Below are 22,827 nucleotides of genomic sequence, written 5' to 3' on the forward strand. Positions count from 1 at the left end.
TTCTTCTTTCTCCGTGCTTTCTGTTCCTCTTCTTCTTCTTTTTCTTCTTCTTTCTCGTATTTCTTTTTCTTCTCTTCCTCCCTCTTTTTTTATTGAAATTTCTTCTCTTCTTTTCGTTTTCTCTTTCTCCTTCATCAAAATCATCAGAAAAAACAAAAAAACATTATTCAAGGTACTTTTCTTACATTCTTTTTTTCCTTCTTCTTCTTCTTGTTGCACGTTCTTCTTCCTTTTCCTGTTCTTCTTCTTCATTTTCTCTTTGTTTTCTTTCTTCGTTATTCTCGGTTTCCATTGTTTTTTGACATCAAGCTCTGAAATCGTTTTTGAAGAAGAAGAAGCAGCAGAAGATGAGGAGGAAAAAGAGAAAGAGTTCTGAATTATGCATAAGGTATACTTCAACGAATTTTGGGTGTATTTCTTAAATCCTTTAGGTGTATTTTTGTAATCATTTCTTAAATCCTTTGGATGTAGTTCTGTAATCCTTTGGGTGTATTTCTGTAATCGTTTGGTTTATTTCTGTAACTATTTGGGTCTGTAATCCTTTGGATGTATTTCTGTAATCGTTTGGGTGTATTTTTGTAATCGTTCGGGTGTATTTCTGAAATTCCATTATCTTCAAAACAATTTCAAAACTTGATTTCAGAAACCATGAAAATCCAAAAAAACAGAAGGAGATCGAAGATAAAGAGAGAACGCTTTCCCATACAAATCATACAAGTCATTTATCTTCTTCTTCTTGACTTGTATGTGTAGCACTCCTCTATTTTATTTTATTTAGTATTTGATAATTTTTAAAGAATGTTATACTCTTTGTTTATTAAAAGTTTAAACACATCAACGTTTAATATTAATTTTATTATTTTTTTATTTTTCTGTTTACAAAGCATTAGGCCGGCAAACTTTTGTTTTCTTTAATCACTAACGCTTTGTTTGGTTAAGAACAGAAAAATAAAAAGAAGAAAGAAAACGGAGATGAGAAAAGAGAAGGGGCAAAGGTAAAAAACTAGTTGTCATAATAAAAAATAAAAAAGTTCATCACATCAAAATTTTTAACTTTTATAATAATTTATGATAGGAAAATTATCCTGTGTTCCATGTAGAAAACTAGAACTTTGATGTTTTATTGTACAATCAGTGTGATGAGTGTTGTTTTGTCATGTAATAAGGTATGAATTGACGATATTATCCCTATATTAAGAAGGAATTTGTCGTAAATGACGCGCTGAAAAAGATGTATGCTAATTGCTAGCTGTTGGTTTAAAAAAGGTAAAAAAAAAGTTACTTAATTAACTATTTGGCCTCAAGTAATATGAGAACTAGTCTAACAATCAAGGTTTTTCTTTTAAATATTCTTTTATATATTTTTTTTTCGTTGTCAATACTTTTTTATATTTAAAGATGTTTAATTATATTACAAATTAAATTTAATTTTTATTTAAAAATATTAAAATATCACAGAGTTTATTTTAATAAATTAAATAATTTTCTATTATTAATTTTAGAAAAATTAAAGTATTCTTTAAATAATAATTTTAAAATTACTAAAATATCTTTGTCGGATTAATTATTTTTTTATTTATTAGCAATAAAGAAATTTAATTCAATATTAAAATACTAAATTATCTATAGTTAATTTTTAAAATACCAAAATAAATTTTTAGGATTAATCTTAAAATAATTAAAATAAAAAGTTGATTCAATGTATTATAAATTGTAGATTTGATCTTTTAAAACAATTAAAATACACTAAAAGATAAAATATTTTTTTACTCATTTTAAATGATTAAAATATCCTCTTTAAAACTAAAAAAAAAAATTAGAATTAATTTTAAAAAGACTAAAATTCTCTTTAAGTTTAAAGATGTTTAATTGTATTAGAAATTAAAATTAAAATTTAATTATAAAAAGACTAAAACTTTTGCATAGTTCATTTCAAGAGACTAAAAGACTTTTTTAATATTAATTTTAAAAGGACAACTCTTATAATTCATATTTGAAGTACTAAAATATTTTTTAACTATTAATTTTTCAAAAAGACTAAATTACCCATAAAAGATTAGTTAAGATTGTTTTATTGTATTAAAAATTAAAAATTTTAATTTAATATTAAAAAGATTCAAGTACTCTTATACTTAATTTTTAAAAAAATAAGATAACTTTTAAATATTAATCTTAAAAAGGCTAAAAAACTCTTTTATAAAAAAGTCGTTTATCTATATTAGAAATTATTAATTTAAAAGAATATAATAATCTTTTGAAGGTTAATTTGAAAAAGACTTAAAAAAATGTTAAATTACACGGTTGATTCCTATATTTTTAGTAAAATTACAAATAGGTTCTTATACTTTAAAAATTTGTAATTGAGCCTTTAAAGAGAATTAAAATTTACAATTTAGTCTCTGCCATTTAAAAGTGTTTGATTTAACAGAATATTTTTAGTATATTCTATTAAAATAGAGAATATGTTGAGAATATTTTGTTAAATCAAACACTTTTTGAACGACGGAAACTAAATTGTAAATTTTAATTCTCTTTAGAGACCCAATTATAAATTTTTAAAGTATAAGGACCAATTTACAATTTTACCAAAAATGTAGGGACCAACTATGTAATTTAACCTAAAAAAAATCATTATGAAATTAATTTATATTGTTTGATTATATGAGAAAGTGAAAATTTGAATTTAATTTTACATACTGTTCATTGTTTATATCACCACCTGCCTTTTCCTACCTTTTCCTACTTTGGCAGCTAACACCACCGTCAATCCTAATCTTAATTTTTAATTTTATATAGTGTTCATAATTCATAGTCTGTGTTTTTTTTTAGTTTGCTTCTAACATTAAGATTGTATAACCAATTATTTTACATACTAAAAGATAGTATTATATTACATAGGTTTTTTTTGGGGAAACAAAATTTTCGTACACATATAGATTCATTTTTATTTAAATACTTTTTCTAAAATTTAGATACTTCAAAAAAAACTATTCATTTGATGTGAGCATTATTTAAAAATTTAGTATTATATAATAAATAAGAAAAATAGAAATAGATATAATAAATTAGGTATAATTTGATCAATATTTTTATTATCTTTTTTGGATATTAATGTAAGAAATTTTTATCACAAAAAAATAGACTTTTAATTTAATATCAACAATTTATTAATAGTTTTAATTTGAAAAAGAAACACATGAAGAAGATGTAGATGAGTGAGTTTGATTTCAAAATTTAATCCTAATTATTTATTTAGATTTAATTGTTAAATTTATATCTTCTCATTTTTTATATAAAAGATATTTTTATTGGATATTATTGGTTATTCTAATATTTTATATACATATAGAATACATCAACATATATTATTGATGATGATTTATTAACATATTGAAATATTAGTTACAAATAATAATTTACATAATAATAACCATTGATCCAATCACATTCAATAATACATGATGTGCTTATTTATAAATTTATTCTGCAATAATATAAAAAAAATACATCTATATTTTCATAGAGAACAACATCTATAATTTTATATAATCAATATAGTATTAATTTTATAAAAAAAATAGTATTATTTTGTTGATTTTTAACAAATCGATGGTAGTTCGATTTTAATAATTTGGTAGCGAAATCTACTCCTCTTTTTTGTGAGTACCAGTTTTTTAGAAGTGCATCAAAGGTTCTCAATTCATATAAGATTAAAGAAAAGATTGAAATGATGTTAAATCAAGATTTTTAAAAGTAAAATTGACTGAAATCGAAATGTCTTGCATTGAATTTAAACAAAACAATAGAATGCCTTCGACTAAATCAAAGGACTTCCGACATGAAAATTGAAAGTGTTGAAATGTAAATTTGACAAGAAAATTAAAGTTGTTTGAAAGATAAATTGAACACAAAAGGTAAAGTTTTGTAGGAATTATAAATGAAAACTAGAAACAAGTGGAAGGAACTCTATAGAAATTTGACTCGAGACAGACTCAGAAAAAGTCACTGAAATGTGAGTGTGTGAATAATTTCTGAAGTAAAGTTCCAACCCTTATATCTTCGAGTCTTCCAATATTTATAGCCATGTTACTAAACTTTGAAATAACATCCCCACATGTGCGAAAACATAGGTACTGTTCTCGCTTTTTTACTTTGATTCTGTGATGGTTACTAGATAACATTCCACTTTGAAACTCTTCGGTTTTTTCTTTTATTTGGGCAACTCATCGATTTACTATGCTAATCGAGCTCTTGCTTGACATCCTCAAATACATTTTTTTTATACCAACTTCTATTCCAAAAACTTGCTTAATATTTCGATTCACCTCCTTCTTCGAATTTAGTTATTTTTTACTGACAAGTATAAAAAATGTTAATTTATATTAATGATAATGTTAATTTATATTAATGATTAGAGAATAGTTGAAATTATATTTAAATTCATAAATGATTTATGGCTTTATACAATAGTTAATATATTTTACTTTTTAATTTTTTTATCTATAGTTATAAATATAAATACAACTTTATTTTTCTTCAATTGCATTTATATATACTGATATTATTATTAATGTGTTTTTTATATGAATAATCATAATTGATTTATTTAACTAATTACAATTTTCTTTTAAAGGGAGATTTATTCATGGAATCAAAAGTTATACTACAAAAAAAAGTAAAAGCATAAATTATTACTTTTAACTTACTAATATAAACAATTAGTTAATTTATATAAGTAATTCTATTTAAATATAAAATTTTCAAATAACTTAATAAAAATAATTTAATATTAATTTTTAAATTTGTTTATTAAATATTTTTTATATATACAAATTAATTTATTTTAATTTTACAAGGATATAAATCTAATAATGGTATATAATTTCACATCTTTGTCACCTAAATTTTTTTACTATATATCCAAAAGAAATTCAAATGATTAAAAACTAAAATTTTCTACCAATACCTGCTTATATATTTCTTGAAATTGACTTTTTTTTTTTGGATTTACTCTTATTTAACAGTACATTTATATTAACCAACTAATGTACTCTTAGGATTGATGTTTATTTTTTACTAATAATCAAATTTTTTTCGACGCTTTCATTTTAAAATGTTAAAATTTTAAATTATATAATACTATAATTTTGGGTTGTAAATATAAATAAATAAATATTATAATGATATTAAAATTGTTGGTGAAAATGGTGAAAAATGTAAATTATTAACAATAAGACAAATAACAAAGGACACAAAAAACATCTTCTATCTGTATATACTTAATAACTTTTTAACCAGTTGTGTGATCTCTATAAACTTTCTTTTCATTATTTTCACTATTTAATAAAAACTTTCACATAACTCCACCGTATGAATAATTTATAGTATATTTTAGTGATTATCTTGAACGGAACAACAAAATTCAGCTTCTATACCGAAGAACACCAGAACCGCTCCCTATATGATAATATGGTTTAGGGTGTGTTTGTAAAATACGTTAGAGAAGATAAAAGTAGGTTGAAGTGCTTTGAACTCTATTTTTTGATGTTTGGCAATTTTTTTCTCTGAACGCCAACGTAATTTTGCATCCCAAAAGCTCGTTCACTAGAAGCAAAAAATTATAACTTCTGCGTTTACTCAACGTACGTTTAGGTTTGTTGCTAGTTATTATTGGTTTTTTTTATAATTTTTTTTAAATAAAAAATACTGAGAGTATTAAAACAATTATTCTAATTTTTGTGCACTGTTTACTATTTTAATTTTTTATAATATATATTATTGTTTCTATTAGAAATAATAAATTAAATAAAAAATTAATTATAAATAATAATAAAAAATAACTAGTAAAAAATTAGAACCTAAAATAATAATAAAAATAAGATTATTAAGAATACTTAAAAAGAGTACTAAAATATGTTATTTTATATATTATTTTTAATTTAATAAATAAATATTAATTTTTACTATAAAAAATATTTAAAAAGTTATCAATTTTTATATGTTATTTTTTATTTTATAAATAAATATTAATTTTTATTATAATAATAAAAAATTATAATATACTAAAATAGAAATCTATAAAAAATATTATATAAAAAATACCAAAAAAATATTAAAAAAATTAAATATACTTAAAAAAATAATATTATAATTTAATATTATATTTTTTTAGTAATTAATTAATTATTTATCTAGAAGTGATTTTAACTAATATTATCCAAACAATATTTGTACAAGATGTCTCTGGTACGGGTTGAGAGATGGATTGAGAACTTGCGGGTTGAGGCAGATGCCGGATCTCTTGACTGGAGCAATGGGGGGAGGTACCTGCAAAGACACTCCGACGCTTAAGTCAGAATGGATCTAAGAGGTATAAGGTGTGTGGAATGAATGAATACCTGGAGGGACCTGGGTCCTCTATTTATAGGTGATGGTGAATATCTTATCTTATCTCGTTTGGCTAAGATAAGAGAGGTGTTTGAATTCAAAAGTTGGTTGGGAGCTCTGAAGGGCCGGTTCTGGGCCTTTGGGCCGAAACGGGTAGTTCCCGAGTGACCGGGTATGCGGGATCCGTGGGTTGGATCCGTAACAGTTGCCCCCGTAGCGGGAGAGCGAGCGAGGTCGGTCTGTCGCTGGGAGACGTTTGTTTTCGTTGTGGGCTCGATTTTTCTCGGGTGCCCGTCTGGTTCCTTCGAGATGAGGTCGGCGTCTTGGTTTCGTATCGTGGAAGATTCGTCTGACCGTTTGGGCCTGACGTGACTCTTCCGTATCAGTCGCGTCTGTTGCGTTCTTCGAGGCATTACTTTTTTCGATGGGGGGTATTTATTGCGAGCCGTGTTTTTTCTCTTTTACCCTTGCGTTTGCTTTGCTTTCTAGGGGTATTTTCGTTGTTTTACTTTTTTCAAAACTGTTTTGGTTTTCCTTCTTCAGTTCCCTCGTTTTGCTTTTACTCCTCTATTGCTTCTTTTTCCAATCAGAGTATTTTCCATTCTCCATTTCTCTTTCTGTGGTTTTTATTGATCTTCTTCTGCGGCATTTTTCCTTCGGGTCCGCTTCCTTTCGTTTATCAGGTTGGTATTTCTCTGTTTCTTTTTGCTTCTTCTGCTCTGTCTTTTGCTGCATTTTTGTTTTGTTTTAGCTGAGTGTAGTTTTTAGGGTAGTTTTTTGGTAGATAGTTCTGTTGTGTCCCGTAAAAAAGGGGGGGGGGCGAGTGCCACCGTATAATTTGGTGGTGTGCGGTAGCGGTATTTGTTTTTCGGTTTTCATCCGCCGTTTTCTGCCGTGAGGTTTGGCTGACGGTGGTGCTCGTCAATATTTTAGGTTATGGCTCGCCGAAGGACGGAGGGTGTGAGGGCTCCGGTGGCCCCGGCGGGGGTGTCCCTGGTCTTTTTTCTTGGGTCACTAGTGACGTCTGGGGGACGCCGTCGCGGATGACGGAGGCGGACCTCCAACGGCTCCGCGATGAAGGGGCTGTTTGTGGGGGTGGCAATGCTGAACGCCATTATGAGCTTTCCCTTCCTGGGGTTGACGAGAGGGTTTGCTATACCAATCTCGACTCCCCGACTGTGCCGGATTGGATGTGGGTGTATGAGGCGATGTTTACCCGGCTCGGTGTTCGGCTTCCCTTTTCTCCATTTGTCCAGCAGTTATTGAACCGGTGCTCCGTGGCGCCGTCCCAGCTACATCCGAACAGCTGGGCGGCGATACGGTCTTTCGAACTTGTTTGTGATTTTTTAGAGCTACCTGCCTCAGTAAATGTTTTCCTTTTCCTCTTATTGTGTACTCTTCCGACTAAGGAGGGGAAGCATAAGAAGGGGTATGTGTCTTTCAGAGCTCAGCCCCATCGTCGTGTTTTTGGTTTGTATGAAGATTCCTTTCACGGTTTTAAGAGTGGTTATTTTAAGGTTCGTCCCGTGGGGGGACATCATCCTTTTTGGTTGACGTTGGAGGGTGAACGTCGGTTCCCCATGATGAGATATTTTGATGAGAAACGAATCTCTCCCAAAACACCACAAATCTAACCGGCAAGTGCACCGGGTCGCATCAAGTAATAAAAACTCACGGGAGTGAGGTCGATCCCACAGGGATTGAAGGATTGAGCAATTTTAGTTTAGTGGTTGATTTAGTCAAGCGAATCAAGATTTGGTTGATGGTTTTGTGACTTGCAGAATTTAATTGCATTGAATTAAAGAGAACAAGAATTAAAGGGCTGAAACTTAAAGAACAAGAAATTAAATGGCAGAAACTTAGAGTGCAAGAAATGTAAATTGCGGAATCTTAAAGTGCAAGGAATGTAAATTGCTTGAAATGTAAAGGGGATTGGGATGTGGATTTGCAGAAATTAAACAAGGAAAAATTAAATTGCATCAAACAGAAGGGAAAAAGGGAATTGGGATTGAACCGGATATGAAGCAGAAAAGTAAATGAACATAAGAAAGCAAGAAACAGAATGTAAATTGGAGATTTGGATCTCAGGACCCAGAGACTAGAAAACCAAGTCTAGATCTCAATGCCTTCCTAGATCCAACAAGAACAATAGCAAGGAAATTGTAAATTGCAAAGAAAAGAGATGAAGAACAATGAACCGGAAATGGAATTCAATTAACTGTAAAGAAACAGAGAGATCCAAGATTGAGATTGAAACAGAATTTCTTCAATTCTCCAATCCAAGATCCAAGACAAATGTAAAATGAAATTGAAAGCAATGAAAGCAAGAAATTAAAGTTCACTCAAGTTCAAAAGCTCTCCGAAAACTATTATGAAAATTCTAAAAGGAAAGCTCTCTTAATAACTTGAATTCTATCCTATTTATACACTTTCCAAAATGATCTTCAAGCCTTGAGTTGGGCCTTTGTTCTTGGTGGAATTGGGTTGAAAGAGGCCTTGGTTGATTGCTCTTGAAGTTTGAAGAAGAACCGAAGTGAACCAATTGAACCGGTTTTAAAGTTAGCCAAAGTTGGTCCCAACGTTAGGGCCAAAGTTAGGGGTCTAACTTTGACCCTAACTTTTCATAGCAGCAAGCATAATTCTCTGGTTTGGACGTTGGTGCCAACGTTAGGGGTCTAACTTTGACCCTAACGTTGGCCTTGCTTAGTGCTAGTGGCGCCAACGTTAGCCTCCAAGTTAGGGGGCTAACGTTGGCGCAAACGTTGGTGCCCCTCCCTTTGTGATTCACGTGCCAACGTTAGCCTTCAAGTTAGGGGGCTAACGTTGGCGCAAACGTTGGCCTTCTCCCCCTTTATAACTCATGTGCCAACGTTAGCCTCCAAGTTAGGGGGCTAACGTTGGCGCAAACGTTGGCTGGCCCAGGGATGAATTTCAAGTTCCAACGTTAGCCTCCAAGTTAGGGGGCTAACGTTGGAGCTAACGTTGGCCTCTTCCTTGCAATGTCATGTGCCAACGTTAGCCTCCAAGTTAGGTGGCTAACGTTGGCTCAAACGTGGGGAGCCCAGGGAGTGATTTTCATGCCCAACGTTAGCCTCCAAGTTAGGGGGCTAACGTTGGGGCTAACTTCATGCATCCCGGTTCAATTTCTATTATTCCATTGTCCTCTCTTCACTCCTAGCCATTCCTCTTTGCTTCAACCTTTCTCCAAGCTTTCTTCACCTATCATTAATCAACCAAACTTATCAAAGCTATGCTTAAAATTATGAGGTATTCAATCTTTCATAATATGCAACAAATATAGCATAAAACCTCATGAAATGGCATGAATTCATATATGGTTGGTTCAATCAAGGGAAACATGAAAATCTACTCAATTGGCTTGCTTGTGGCTCAAAAAAGTGTATAATCCAAATGAAAACTAAAGAAAAAGACTAGCTAAAATAGGCTAAGATGACTTGTCATCACAACACCAAACTTAAAGCTTGCTTGTCCCCAAGCAAGAAATAGATTTATGCTCCAAGGTTCTTTCAATTAAGATGGATTGAGGAACACTTGTAAAGTGCAGTGAGTGAAGTGATCAAGTATCAGTGGGATAAATTCTAAATCATATGCTCATGCAAGGGCTTCAGTGCTCACTAGTCCTTACATATTGGGAGTCGTAGGTCTTAGGATTTTCATCCAAATGGTGTCATGGAGATCTCTTTATATGTAATCACCTTGAAGCAGTTTATAGTTTCTGTGCTTTGGCCTCGACTCTAAGTATCATGTCTCAAGGCGGCTCTTTAGATAAGCTTTCAATCAATACTCCTAAACCAGTTGGTTTTAAGGTATTAGGTGTTGAAGCACCCCTGAGGATTTACTTGCTCAAGCCTCTTTCCTTGACACACTTCAACCACAAGCATTTTACTAGGCTAACAACTCTTTGAGTCATTGTTTCTTCTTTCTTTTCTGCCTAGTAATTGATGCTCAGAGCCTTGGACCATGTTCTTTTTGTTTTTGTACTTTCTTTTCTTTCTTTTGTTTTGTTTGCTGCTTCTCGGATCAATAGATTTTTGAGAATCCCCACAATACTTCTTTGAACTTCATGTCCCGCCTATGAGCTCCCATGCAAGTTTTCACAAGCATGCAACCTCAATACATTATCACACAACCAGAACCACCACTTCTCTTAATCTTTTGCTTACCTCAAAATTGTTTAATTCCTCAATCCTTCTTTTCAAAGAACTTTCATGTGATGCATTTCTTGAAAATTGAGTGCAAACAAGTTTTGAAGATAAGAATGTTGTGAATGATCAGACACCTTGCTTATTGACTTATAAAGAAAGACTATGTTATGCAGGCAGGCAGGGGTAAATAAAAAACTATGCTATGCAGATAGGCAGGGCAGATCAGAATACAATCCAACTTTCAATTACAGCAATATTTGATGTAAAACAATGACTTAACAATACAACCTGTTGGAATTCACTTGCTTTTCTTCTTCTCATCATCATCATTGCTGGCCTTTAGGTTCATCTTTTGTTTCTTTGGTTGATGATGCTTAGTCCTTCCAATAGCTTGTATGGACCTCTGCAATGATATTGAAAGTTGCTTGTTTCCCAAGCACTTGAAAAATGGTTAGCTTGCATGATTTATTTGTGGGCCTTTGTACTTACTTTGGTATGGGAACACCAAACTTAGTACCTTGCCAATGCATTAGATTAACCATGTGTGAAATTCTTTTTCTTCTTTTTTTTTTTTTTTTTTTTTTTTTTTTTTTTTAAAGCAATAAAACTGAAAACTAGGAAACAGCAGAATAGTTAACTAGTTTATCCAACATGCTTGAAGCCTACATTATGCAGAAAGTAAGAATGTGTTTTATAACGGGATTTTGGTGAAACACCAAACTTAGAATCATGCATTCTCCTTTAGATTGTTTTGGTGTGCAACACCAAACTTAGCTTCTTGCATTATAGATAAAACTAATTAACCTTTTTATTAAAATAGTTATGAACAGAAAACTACCTCGGGTTGGGTTGCCTCCCAACAAGCGCTCTTTTATTGTCATTAGCTTGACATCCTCTGTGCTTGCTTATTTCAGATTCTGAGTTTTCTTCTCCTTGTCCCATTATCCATCTAAGTGAGGCTTTGCTTCCTTCTTACTTGTTTCTGTGGGGTTTTTGGCTAATTGTTCTATTTGCTTGGAGAACTGCCCAATCTGCCTCTCCAGGTTCTTCAATGAGGCTTCATGGTTTTTGTTTGTTATTTCTTGGTGTTTCATCATTTTTTCTATCAATGTCTCCAAGTTGGTGAGTCCATGATAGTGTTGTGAAAGTTGTTGGTTGTGAGGTATCTGAGGTTGGAAGGGTGGGCAGTGTGGTTTTTGCAAGTTTGGGAAATAATTGTTGTAGTTGAAGTTCCTTGGTTCCTGATGTTGAGGTTCCCTCATTCTTAGATAAGAATGTGGTTTCCATGGTGGGAACTGTGCATTCACTGTAGTGGAGTGGAGAAAATCAAGTTGTCTAGCCATTGACTCCAATTGTTGCTGAGTTTGCTGATGTAGCTGTTTGCTTTGATTCATGACTGCCTTCACTCCTTCATAATTCATTGTATCTTCCTCCAAAGTTGCATTCGGTGGTGTCTCAAATGAGTGTTGGTTGTTGGTTCTCTTGTTGTTGAACCTTGCAGTTCCTTGACTAGTTGCTGTTGCTCTGAGTAAATCATTTGAGGAGTGCTCTACTGCTCTTCTCATCTCTGGGGTTAATCCTTCATAAAATGCTTAGAAAGCCACTTTGTCATTTGCTTTCATGTATCTTTCCCATGCTTTGAGTAATGGTTCTTCCTCTCCTTGCATGAATGGATGTGATCCCTCTTTCATCTTGATGTTTTATCGGGATGTAGAGAATTTGGCTAGAAATTTGGCAACCAGACCATCCCAACTAGTGATACTTCCTTGGGGAAGAGTTTCAAGCCATTGTGCTGCCTCATCCTTTAGTGAGAAAGGGAATAGCAAGAGCTTGTAGATATCATGATTGACAACATCACAGATTCTCAGAAAATTAGATAGATGCTGTTCAGAATCTTCCAAGGGATTTCCACCATAAGAACAATTGTTCTCTATTAGTGTAATGAGTTGTGGCTTCATGTTGTGATGTTCTTCTTTCTCAGAAACTCCTTCTTCCCTGTGACATATAAATCAATCAATAGAAAACACAGTGATTCTCTTGAAAATTGGATGTAGCCGGTTGGGACAAAACTTCAAACAGTTAGTGGGTTAGTCAAAAATTAAAGAAAAAGTGCTTGATCTAGATCACCACCTCACTTAATCATTGTCAATCTAATCAATCCCCGGCAACGGCGCCAAAAACTTGATGAGATATTTTGATGAGAAACGAATCTCTCCCAAAACACCACAAATCTAACCGGCAAGTGCACCGGGTCGCATCAAGTAATAAAAACTCACGGGAGTGAGGTCGATCCCACAGGGATTGAAGGATTGAGCAATTTTAGTTTAGTGGTTGATTTAGTGAAGCGAATCAAGATTTGGTTGATGGTTTTGTGACTTGCAGAATTTAATTGCATTGAATTAAAGAGAACAAGAATTAAAGGGCTGAAACTTAAAGAACAAGAAATTAAATGGCAGAAACTTAGAGTGCAAGAAATGTAAATTGCGGAATCTTAAAGTGCAAGGAATGTAAATTGCTTGAAATGTAAAGGGGATTGGGATGTGGATTTGCAGAAATTAAACAAGGAAAAATTAAATTGCATCAAACAGAAGGGAAAAAGGGAATTGGGATTGAACTGGATATGAAGCAGAAAAGTAAATGAACATAAGAAAGCAAGAAACAGAATGTAAATTGGAGATTTGGATCTCAGGACCCAGAGACTAGAAAACCAAGTCTAGATCTCAATGCCTTCCTAGATCCAACAAGAACAATAGCAAGGAAATTGTAAATTGCAAAGAAAAGAGATGAAGAACAATGAACCGGAAATGGAATTCAATTAATTGTAAAGAAACAGAGAGATCCAAGATTGAGATTGAAACAGAATTTCTTCAATTCTCCAATCCAAGATCCAAGACAAATGTAAAATGAAATTGAAAGCAATGAAAGCAAGAAATTAAAGTTCACTCAAGTTCAAAAGCTCTTCGAAAACTATTATGAAAATTCTAAAAGGAAAGCTCTCTTAATAACTTGAATTCTATCCTATTTATACACTTTCCAAAATGATCTTCAAGCCTTGAGTTGGGCCTTTGTTCTTGGTGGAATTGGGTTGAAAGAGGCCTTGGTTGATTGCTCTTGAAGTTTGAAGAAGAACCGAAGTGAACCAATTGAACCGGTTTTAAAGTTAGCCAAAGTTGGTCCCAACGTTAGGGCCAAAGTTAGGGGTCTAACTTTGACCCTAACTTTTCATAGCAGCAAGCATAATTCTCTGGTTTGGACGTTGGTGCCAACGTTAGGGGTCTAACTTTGACCCTAACGTTGGCCTTGCTTAGTGCTAGTGGCGCCAACGTTAGCCTCCAAGTTAGGGGGCTAACGTTGGCGCAAACGTTGGTGCCCCTCCCTTTGTGATTCATGTGCCAACGTTAGCCTTCAAGTTAGGGGGCTAACGTTGGCGCAAACGTTGGCCTTCTCCCCCTTTATAACTCATGTGCCAACGTTAGCCTCCAAGTTAGGGGGCTAACGTTGGCGCAAACGTTGGCTGGCCCAGGGATGAATTTCAAGTTCCAACGTTAGCCTCCAAGTTAGGGGGCTAACGTTGGAGCTAACGTTGGCCTCTTCCTTGCAATGTCATGTGCCAACGTTAGCCTCCAAGTTAGGGGCTAACGTTGGCTCAAACGTGGGGAGCCCAGGGAGTGATTTTCATGCCCAACGTTAGCCTCCAAGTTAGGGGGCTAACGTTGGGGCTAACTTCATGCATCCCGGTTCAATTTCTATTATTCCATTGTTCTCTCTTCACTCCTAGCCATTCCTCTTTGCTTCAACCTTTCTCCAAGCTTTCTTCACCTATCATTAATCAACCAAACTTATCAAAGCTATGCTTAAAATCATGAGGTATTCAATCTTTCATAATATGCAACAAATATAGCATAAAACCTCATGAAATGGCATGAATTCATATATGGTTGGTTCAATCAAGGGAAACATGAAAATCTACTCAATTGGCTTGCTTGTGGCTCAAAAAAGTGTATAATCCAAATGAAAACTAAAGAAAAAGACTAGCTAAAATAGGCTAAGATGACTTGTCATCACCCCACTTATTGGAATTTTAAGGCGGGTCCGTCCGTGTTCACTCGAGTTTCGAAGGAGTTCTTGTCCCCGGAGGAGCGGGATATCGCTCTCGTTCTGTGGCAGTTATTTGGAGAGCGTCCTCTTAATCCTCCAGACGTGATGGGTGATCCGGTTGCTTGCCGGTCGTATGTTGGTGTGTGTCTTGTTCTTTTCTTGGTTTTTGTGTTTTGTTTCCCGTTTTTGTAACTTGGGATTTTTGTATTTTTTGCAGTTGAGATGGCTGGTGGCTTGACATCCTTGGCACGTTTGAAGGCGGCGATGGCCCAGGAGGAGGGGTCGTCGTCCCCGGCTACTCCTGCTTCTAACCCCGTTGCGGGGTCGCGGGCCGCTTCTCAAGAGGTAATTTCCTCCGGCGTGCAGGTCGACGCCCAGGTTTCGCCTGGCCCCGCGAACTCGCCTGAGGTTGTCGTGGTGACGGCCGCTGAGGCTTCTCGGAAGAGGCAAAGGCATGGGGAGCCGAGTAGCGAGACCTTTGAGGGAGAGGGTCTTGTGCCTAGTGTGATGGATCGACGCTTTGATGCCTCGGGATTCATTGATGAACACTTGATGCCTGGTACGGAGCCATTTTTTGATGGCTGCGATGTTTCTTTCCAGGCCAAGTCGGTGTATCGTGCCCTCCTCTGGTCTGCCGTTGTCGTTCGGAAGGCTGAGCCCGTGATGGCACATGTTGGTTTGCTGGACAAGAAGCTGCGTCATTCTCAGGCTGAGGTGGCTAAGTTGAAGGAGGGGCTTGAGGCTGCCGAGGTCGCGAAGGAAAAGGCTTTGAAGTCTTCAGAGGAAGCTGGGGCGGAGATTCTCTGACTTTCTGAGGTTGAGACTTCGCTTCTTTCCCAATTGGCAGAGGAGCGGCAGCGGGCTTCAGATGCGGGTTCTCAAGCTGTCGTGCTTCTCGCTGAGTCGGAGGCTCTGAAGGCCGAGGTCGCTGCCTTGAAGAGGGAGAAGACGGAGTTGCTAGCTGATGCAAAGGATGCAATTGCGGCTACCGAGGAGACGATGAGGGCTCAAGCTTCATTGCTGGCTCCTGGTGCGGATGTGTCCGTGATGGGGGCCTTCAAGACTGTTCGTGATGGCCAGATCGTTGACCTCGAGTAGTTTTTATCTCTTTGGATTTTTCTTTAAACTGTGTTTTGGATATTTTCGGTTGGCCAAGGGCCGTGTATTTTGAGATTTCGGAACACCGTTCTTTCGTTTTAATAGTGTTTATTGGTCGTCCGGGCCTTTTTGTATGTTCCGTTGTTGCATTGTTTTTGGGCCGTCCGGGCCTATCGTATATTCCGTTTTAGGCTATTCCGTGTGTATTTTATTTGTTCCCTCGGACCGTCGTTTGGTCGGGTTCTTTTCATGGATATCCGCGTGTTTGGGCCTGGGTTGGCCGTCTTGTCGGGCATCCAGATCGGCTAGGAATACTCCGGCCGCATCTCGGGACTTTTTTCTTAGGGCTAGGCTGGTGTTGTCGCATTCGGCAGCGACTTCTCGGTCCCCGTGGATGGTACCGACGGAGCCGTCGTCAGTTCTGAACTTCATAAGGAGGTATTTGGTGAAGATGAATGCGGATAAGTCATTGATTGTTTTCCTTCCGAGGATTACGTTATAGGCTGTGGAATCTTTCAGAACTATGAATTCATATAGGATTTTTTTCTTCTGGCTGCTCGTTCCTATGGTGATGGGAAGTGTGATTGAGTCATCTGGTTTGAGAAAGTTGTCTCCTAGTCCCGTGACGCCGTTGCGGTGTGTTTGGAGGTTGTCGTTGTGGAGCCCGAGTTTATCGAAGGCTCCTCGAAAAAGAATGTTCGAGTCTGCCCCGGTGTCTACTAGTATCCTTCGCACTAGTCCTGTTCTGATTCTTGCCGAGATGACGAAGGGGGCATCCTCGGCCGAGGTGCCGTGGTGGCAATCCTCTGGTAAGAAGGTTATCATGTTGTCGGCCGCAGTAGGTGGGGTTTGGTTTCTGACAGCCATTACTTTGAGATCTTTTTTCATCGTTAGTTTTGATTTACTTGATACGTCCTTGCCTGTGATGATGTTTACTATGATGGTTGGATCTTCCTCCGGGCTTTCCCTGGGGGGTTGCTTTTGGGTTCCTGGGTTACGTCCTTCTCTTTCCGTCGACCTTTCTCTTTCCGCGCGTCTTGGTTCTCTGATGATTTTGGCAAATTTTGGGAGTTTGCCGTCTCGTATGGCTTGTTCGAGGGCGTCTTTAAGGTCGAAACAATCTTGTGTTTTGTGACCGTAACCCTGATGGTAGTCGCAGTAGAGGGTTTTGTTGCCTCCCATCCTTTCCTTGAGTTGTCGGGCTTTCAGAATTATACCTCGGTCTGCTATTTGGTGATATATCTCAGTAATTGGTGCCGTTAGGGGCGTGTAGTTAGAGAATTTGCCGATTCTTGGTGGTCGGCTGGTGTTTGTCAGTCTGGGGTGGTCTCTTTGGTTTTCTCTGGGTGGTGGGTTTTGGCGAGAAGCCAAGTTGCCGTGTTGCCGTTTGTTGGCTGCGACGACCTGGCTGACTTCTTCGTCATTGATGTAATCTCTGGCGACATTCTGGATCTCGTGCATGGTCCATACTGGTTTAGTGGTGAGGTGTTTTCGACAATCTTCGTTCATGAGTCCGTTGGTTAGGCAAAGGCTTGCGACGGAGTCCGTGAGTCCGTCGACTGTCAGGCATTCGTCGTTGAAGCGATCGAGGTATTTCCTTGTGGATTCGTCTTGTTTTTGCGTGATCCCCAGTAAGCTGATGGGGTGTTTTGCTTTAGTGATTCTGGTTGTGAATTGGGCCATGAATTTTCGTGTTACATCGTGAAAAAAGGCTATGGATCCGTTTGGGAGGGCGTTGAACCATTTGATTGCCGGTCCTGCCAGGGTTACCGGGAAGGCTCTGCATCGGACCGCATCGGCCGCTCCTTCCAGGTTCATTCTGGCCTCAAAGGTTGTTAGATGTTCCTGGGGATCTTTGGTTCCATCATATTTCATGTCGGTAGGTTTGTCGAAGCCTTTGGGGAGTTTTGCTCTTAAGATTCTTTCTATGAAGGGTGTAGCTCCCATTATTATATGGTCGTTTCTCGTGCGCTTGGTGTTTCGGTACCTCCGATCTTCGTCTGAGTAGTGTTGATGACTCGGATCTCAGGAAGCGCTGCGGTCGTGTTTCTTGTTGTATCGCCGTTCTGGCGATTTCTCGTGTCTGTAGTCGCGTGAGGTACTGCGACCGTTTCTACTGTCGTGTCGTCGGGTTGGCGACCTGCCGCGGTGAGACTTGGATCTGGAAGTTGCGTGGCTTCCGCGTTCGTTGTTGTGTTTTTCTCTACTGGTCAATTTGCATTCGAGTTCCTGGACCCGGAGGCAGAGATCCTGGATGATCTGTGCTGCTTTGTCCTTAGCTTTCTCGGGATGTTGTTGGTCCGTGACGACGTGGTCGTTCGTGTGGTGAACAGTGCTTGCTATTCTTGCTTGGTTTGTGACCTCCCGGGGTTTTGGGGTTGGGTTAAGCAGTCGTGAGTTATCCTGGCTTGAGGGGGTTTCCTCCAGGACGTCCCCCATCCGGCCCAGCTGGCGCAAGTTCCCCACAGACGGCGCCAATGTACAAGATGTCTCTGGTACGGGTTGAGAGATGGATTGAGAACTTGCGGGTTGAGGCAGATGCCGGATCTCTTGACTGGAGCAATGGGGGGAGGTACCTGCAAAGACACTCCGACGCTCAAGTCAGAATGGATCTAAGAGGTATAAGGTGTGTGGAATGAATGAATACCTGGAGGGACCTGGGTCCTCTATTTATAGGTGATGGTGAATATCTTATCTTATCTCGTTTGGCTAAGATAAGAGAGGTGTTTGAATTCAAAAGTTGGTTGGGAGCTCTGAAGGGCCGGTTCTGGGCCTTTGGGCCGAAACGGGTAGTTCCCGAGTGACCGGGTATGCGGGATCTGTGGGTTGGATCCGTAACAATATTTATTTTATCAAAATTAATTTTAATAAAAATTGGCAAACATAAATCATGTTGGCACAAACTCATTTCTATCCAAAATCAATTCTACAAAATCATTTTTATTCAAACTCCAGTTTGATCAGCATGAATCCAAACACACACTTACTCATGCAAGCAGGCTTATTAAACGTGTGTCTATTTAGATTTAGTTTGCGTATGTCTATGAGTTATATGGTATTGACTCATTAAAATTTATTTTATTTATGAACCATAAATTTTTAATTCGGATCTTTTATAGTTGACTCAACAGGTTAAATAGATTGTTTTGTTTATTTTTTATTACTTTAGAAATATATTTTGACAAAAAAAATTATTTTTTTCAAACAATTTTTTTTCATATAATAGGTCAGTGTTTCGAGTTGAATAAGAAAAATATTAACAAAAAAAATGATAATATTTTTATAGAAATATAAAAATTTTAAATGAGTTCGTTTAGCTCGCAATTTAACCAATTTAACTTGTCATGTTTTCAATTAATCGGACTCAATTTATTTAATTCGAAATTTAAACAAGTTTAATTTTAAAAATAAAACTCTGCCTGCTTAAACCGGTAAACAGATTCACCCAACAAATTTAACTCATTTTAATGGCCCTAGACGCAAAATTCTTTCTGCAACACTCTAATTATCCTAAGCCTTACCTCGCGCCGTAAAGCAAAGCTTAATCAGAGATTACGATAGTTCTAAAGCTCATACGTATAATATATAGAAGAAATAATATAATCTAGAAGCCCGATGAAAGATATAGCTCAAAAATAGGATTTCAAAAGCGCAAAACGTACTAATTTAAGGCACAAGAAATAGTTAAGATACACAAAAATATAAGTATATAATATCAAAGGAAAATAGCCACAGCTCGCGGAGTTTAAGCCGGCTAGCCATACACAAGTATATATACAGAAAACTGACAGTTTGAAACATCTTATACAAGTTTTTCTCTCATAATACAAGCCGCTAGGCTAAACAAAATACAAAAGAGAGATGTATAAACAAGATAAACCAAAAAGACTCCAAAAGAATTCCAAGATCCTCCGCTTCCGTTACCATCCCAAGCGACTCACCGAGGTGGGTTGCGACCTGCATCTGAAAAATACAACAAAGATATGGTATGAGAACTGGAGGTTCTCAGCATGGTAACAGTGCCCAGTGATGTAGGATATAAGACCCCGGGACGCCAAAGGCAATCCTAAGCTCCATATCCATCACAAGATTCAAACTTAAAGCATTCTAAGACAAATAAGCATAATATAAACCTTATCATAAATAAACCGGGTAATCTATCTTAAGGGATTTCTATTCTAACTAAACACCGCTGTCCCACAGCCTTTCACCAACCTATCCTCCAGGCGATCCTATCGCCACCGCCTTCTGAACCTCCTCAATCCCAGTAGAAAGCACAATTAATAACAATGCAATTAATTCACAAGTAAAAGCATATAAGGCAAGTAGATCAAGTAAGCAAGTAGACATGTTATTCAATTAGGCATACAATTACAAGTCGGCAAAGCAAGCAAACAGATAGAAAATACATATGATGAATGCCTGCCCTACTGGCTGTGAGATTACATTGTCGGTTCAACTGCCAAACCCGACACATCTCCATGGAGACTTCGCCCTTCGGATTTCTCATATGGGAACCCCCGAGATATAGGCCCGGATCACTGTCCAGGTACCGGCGCCTGCACGCCTATAGATCCGAAGGGATGCGAGCGGGATACTCTTGCTTTAGACCTCACATCTCAACGTAAGCGGGATTAACCACCGTCCTTATGCCGCCGCCGCTACCTCGACAGGCGAGATTAACCACCGTCCGTGCCGGGCACATAGCGTCTCATAATCTCAGTAAAAACATTATTCAGTGGTTTTTAGAAAGCATTTTCAGTATACAGAGATCCATCGTCTCAATCCGAATCCTCGACTCATCTCAACCATTGTTCATTCATAACTCAAGTTCCAAATATCAAAAGTTCCTCTTTCCTCATCTCATATATCAGTCACCCTTCACTTAACATCAACCATTCTTCACACGCCAGAAACCTAGGCCTCCGTTTTCTAATTTATCATAAAACCATGTTCTAGAACCCTTAAGTTATATCCCATGTTCTAATACTCAAAACTAGGCCCAAAAGTCTTAAAATGGTGTTTTAGAAGCTTAGAACCTTGTTGGGAAGGTAGAATATTTGGAAAATAAGCAAAATTTGAGAAACAGGACGTGTGCGGCCGCACAGGGGTGTGTGCGTGCGCACGCCCAGAAAATTTTTAAAATATGTGCGTACACACAGGTGGCAAAATGTTCAGAAACTGTTCACTTGCACAACCCGTGCTAGCGCCCCAACAGACTGACCTCCCTGACGTGTGCGTCCGCACAGGTTGAAGTTTTTCCTTAGATATGTGCGCGCACAAGCTGTGCTAGCGCTGCGAATAGAGCGCATTTCCCTGCCTGTGCATGCGCATAGGTGTGTGCATCCGCACAGGTCAAAATTTTTACAGGGTGTGCGTCCGCACAGGGTTGTGCACCTGCACATATCAGTAATAATGAAATTCTGCAACTTTGCAGAATTTCAGATTTTTAACACCAACTTTGGATGATCATAACTTCCTCTACAAAATTCCAAGTTTCACAAACTTTATATCGATTTAAAGGGTTTTCAAAGATATTTAATTCTAAATAAATTTCAATCAATTTCGGAAATTGAGGCAAAAGTTATGATCAGACAAAGTTCACCAAAATCCAGTTTTTACCCAAAATCACAATTTCCTCAATTCCTTTATAAAACACAACCAAACCAACTCAAACCATTCCAAACCATTCAAAACCCCATTTTTCATCAAAATTGACCTCTTTTATCATAGTACATCAATCATACCACATTTTTCCCTCACATTTCATTATCCATACTTCAATATCACATATACATCATATTCACCAATCTTCATTATATTACCATCAATTCTCATCATCAAATCAATCCACAATTCAAATTAATATTCAACAATGATCATTTATCCACATCCATCATATCTTACTTCATCATTTAACCATAACAACAACACCAATTTATTATACTTTATCAACACAAACAATCATCAACAACATAAAATTTCCAAACCTATCCTACGGGTTACTAGCCTACGTGTGCATGAATATTATATACTACATAGAGAAAACCGAAACCATACCTTGCCGATTCTCTTTATGCACCAAAACTTCAATTTAGCCCAAACAAGCTCCCAACCACAAACCAAGCTTTCACTTCCACTCCAATAAGCACAATTAAGTTCCAAAAGCTCCCAAAGCCACAATAATCAAAATATATGCATACAAATCAACTCAAATCAACCTAGGGTTCCAATTAAACATAAATTCACAAGGGTTTAGTGGCTCTTACCTCTTCCAACAGATTTGGATGTCACCCAAGGCTTAAGCAAGGCTTAGAGCAAACCTAAACATCCAAAATCACAAAAACTCATTTAACCCCAAAGCCCTAGGAACCGAAACTTTTGAGAGAAGAATAGAAGGGATTTCGTGGTTACCTCCCCAGTTTCTTGTATGGATTTTGTAGAGCTCTTCACGAGAAACGCATAGCCGCAAACGGTGCGGCGATCAGAGCTCCGTAGCTCAAGATATGAGCTAGAGAAGAAGAGTGAATAGTGTCTTCTCTCCTTCTTCTTTTCAGCATGTGGGTGTGTGTGTTTGAGTGTTGGTGCTGATTGGGTTCACTTAATGAATCCTTTTATATGTTTGGCTTGGGCCCAACTTGGGCCCGGTCTAACCCGTTAGCGTTTTTAGCCCGTTTGGCCCAAGTTCGGGTCAAACCTTTAAAATTAACGCCCGGTTTTTCATTTCCAACATTTTTCTAAGGTTTTTGCCGATTTTCACTTTTTCTCGTGCGGTACCGGGCAGACTTGAACCGGTTCAACCGGTTCAACTGCTGGTTCGCAGTTTTTCACGGTTTTTCGCAGAAAGCACATTTTCGAACTCAGAAAAACCTACTGAGTCCAAAAATCACCTTTAAATCCTCAAATTCTCACTCTAGCTTTTTGAAGTCTAATTGGGCAATTAATCACTTAATTAACAGATTGATTAGTTGTGGTTCTTACATTCTCCCCACCAAATAAGAAATTTTGCCCTCAAAATTTGAATTACCTGAGAAAAGATCGGGATAATCCTTTCGCATTTCAGACTCCAATTCCCAAG

The 22,827-nt window shown here is 36.9% G+C and overlaps 1 protein-coding gene across 1 annotated transcript; it reads right to left on the reverse strand.

Annotated features, from left to right (window-relative positions):
* Window positions 1-15,941: 15,941 nt before the first annotated feature.
* LOC140183079 (uncharacterized) lies at window positions 15,942-17,696 on the reverse strand. The gene is made up of 2 exons (XM_072231089.1): window positions 16,967-17,696; window positions 15,942-16,555 (listed from the first exon to the last, which is right to left on the reverse strand). The coding sequence occupies exons 1-2, from the start codon at window positions 17,694-17,696 to the stop codon at window positions 15,942-15,944; spliced, it is 1,344 nt and encodes a 447-aa protein (XP_072087190.1).
* Between the last annotated feature and the right edge of the window lie 5,131 nt (window positions 17,697-22,827).

Source organism: Arachis hypogaea, chromosome 20 (genome assembly GCF_003086295.3).
Source record: "Arachis hypogaea cultivar Tifrunner chromosome 20, arahy.Tifrunner.gnm2.J5K5, whole genome shotgun sequence".
Taxonomy (NCBI): domain Eukaryota; kingdom Viridiplantae; phylum Streptophyta; class Magnoliopsida; order Fabales; family Fabaceae; genus Arachis; species Arachis hypogaea.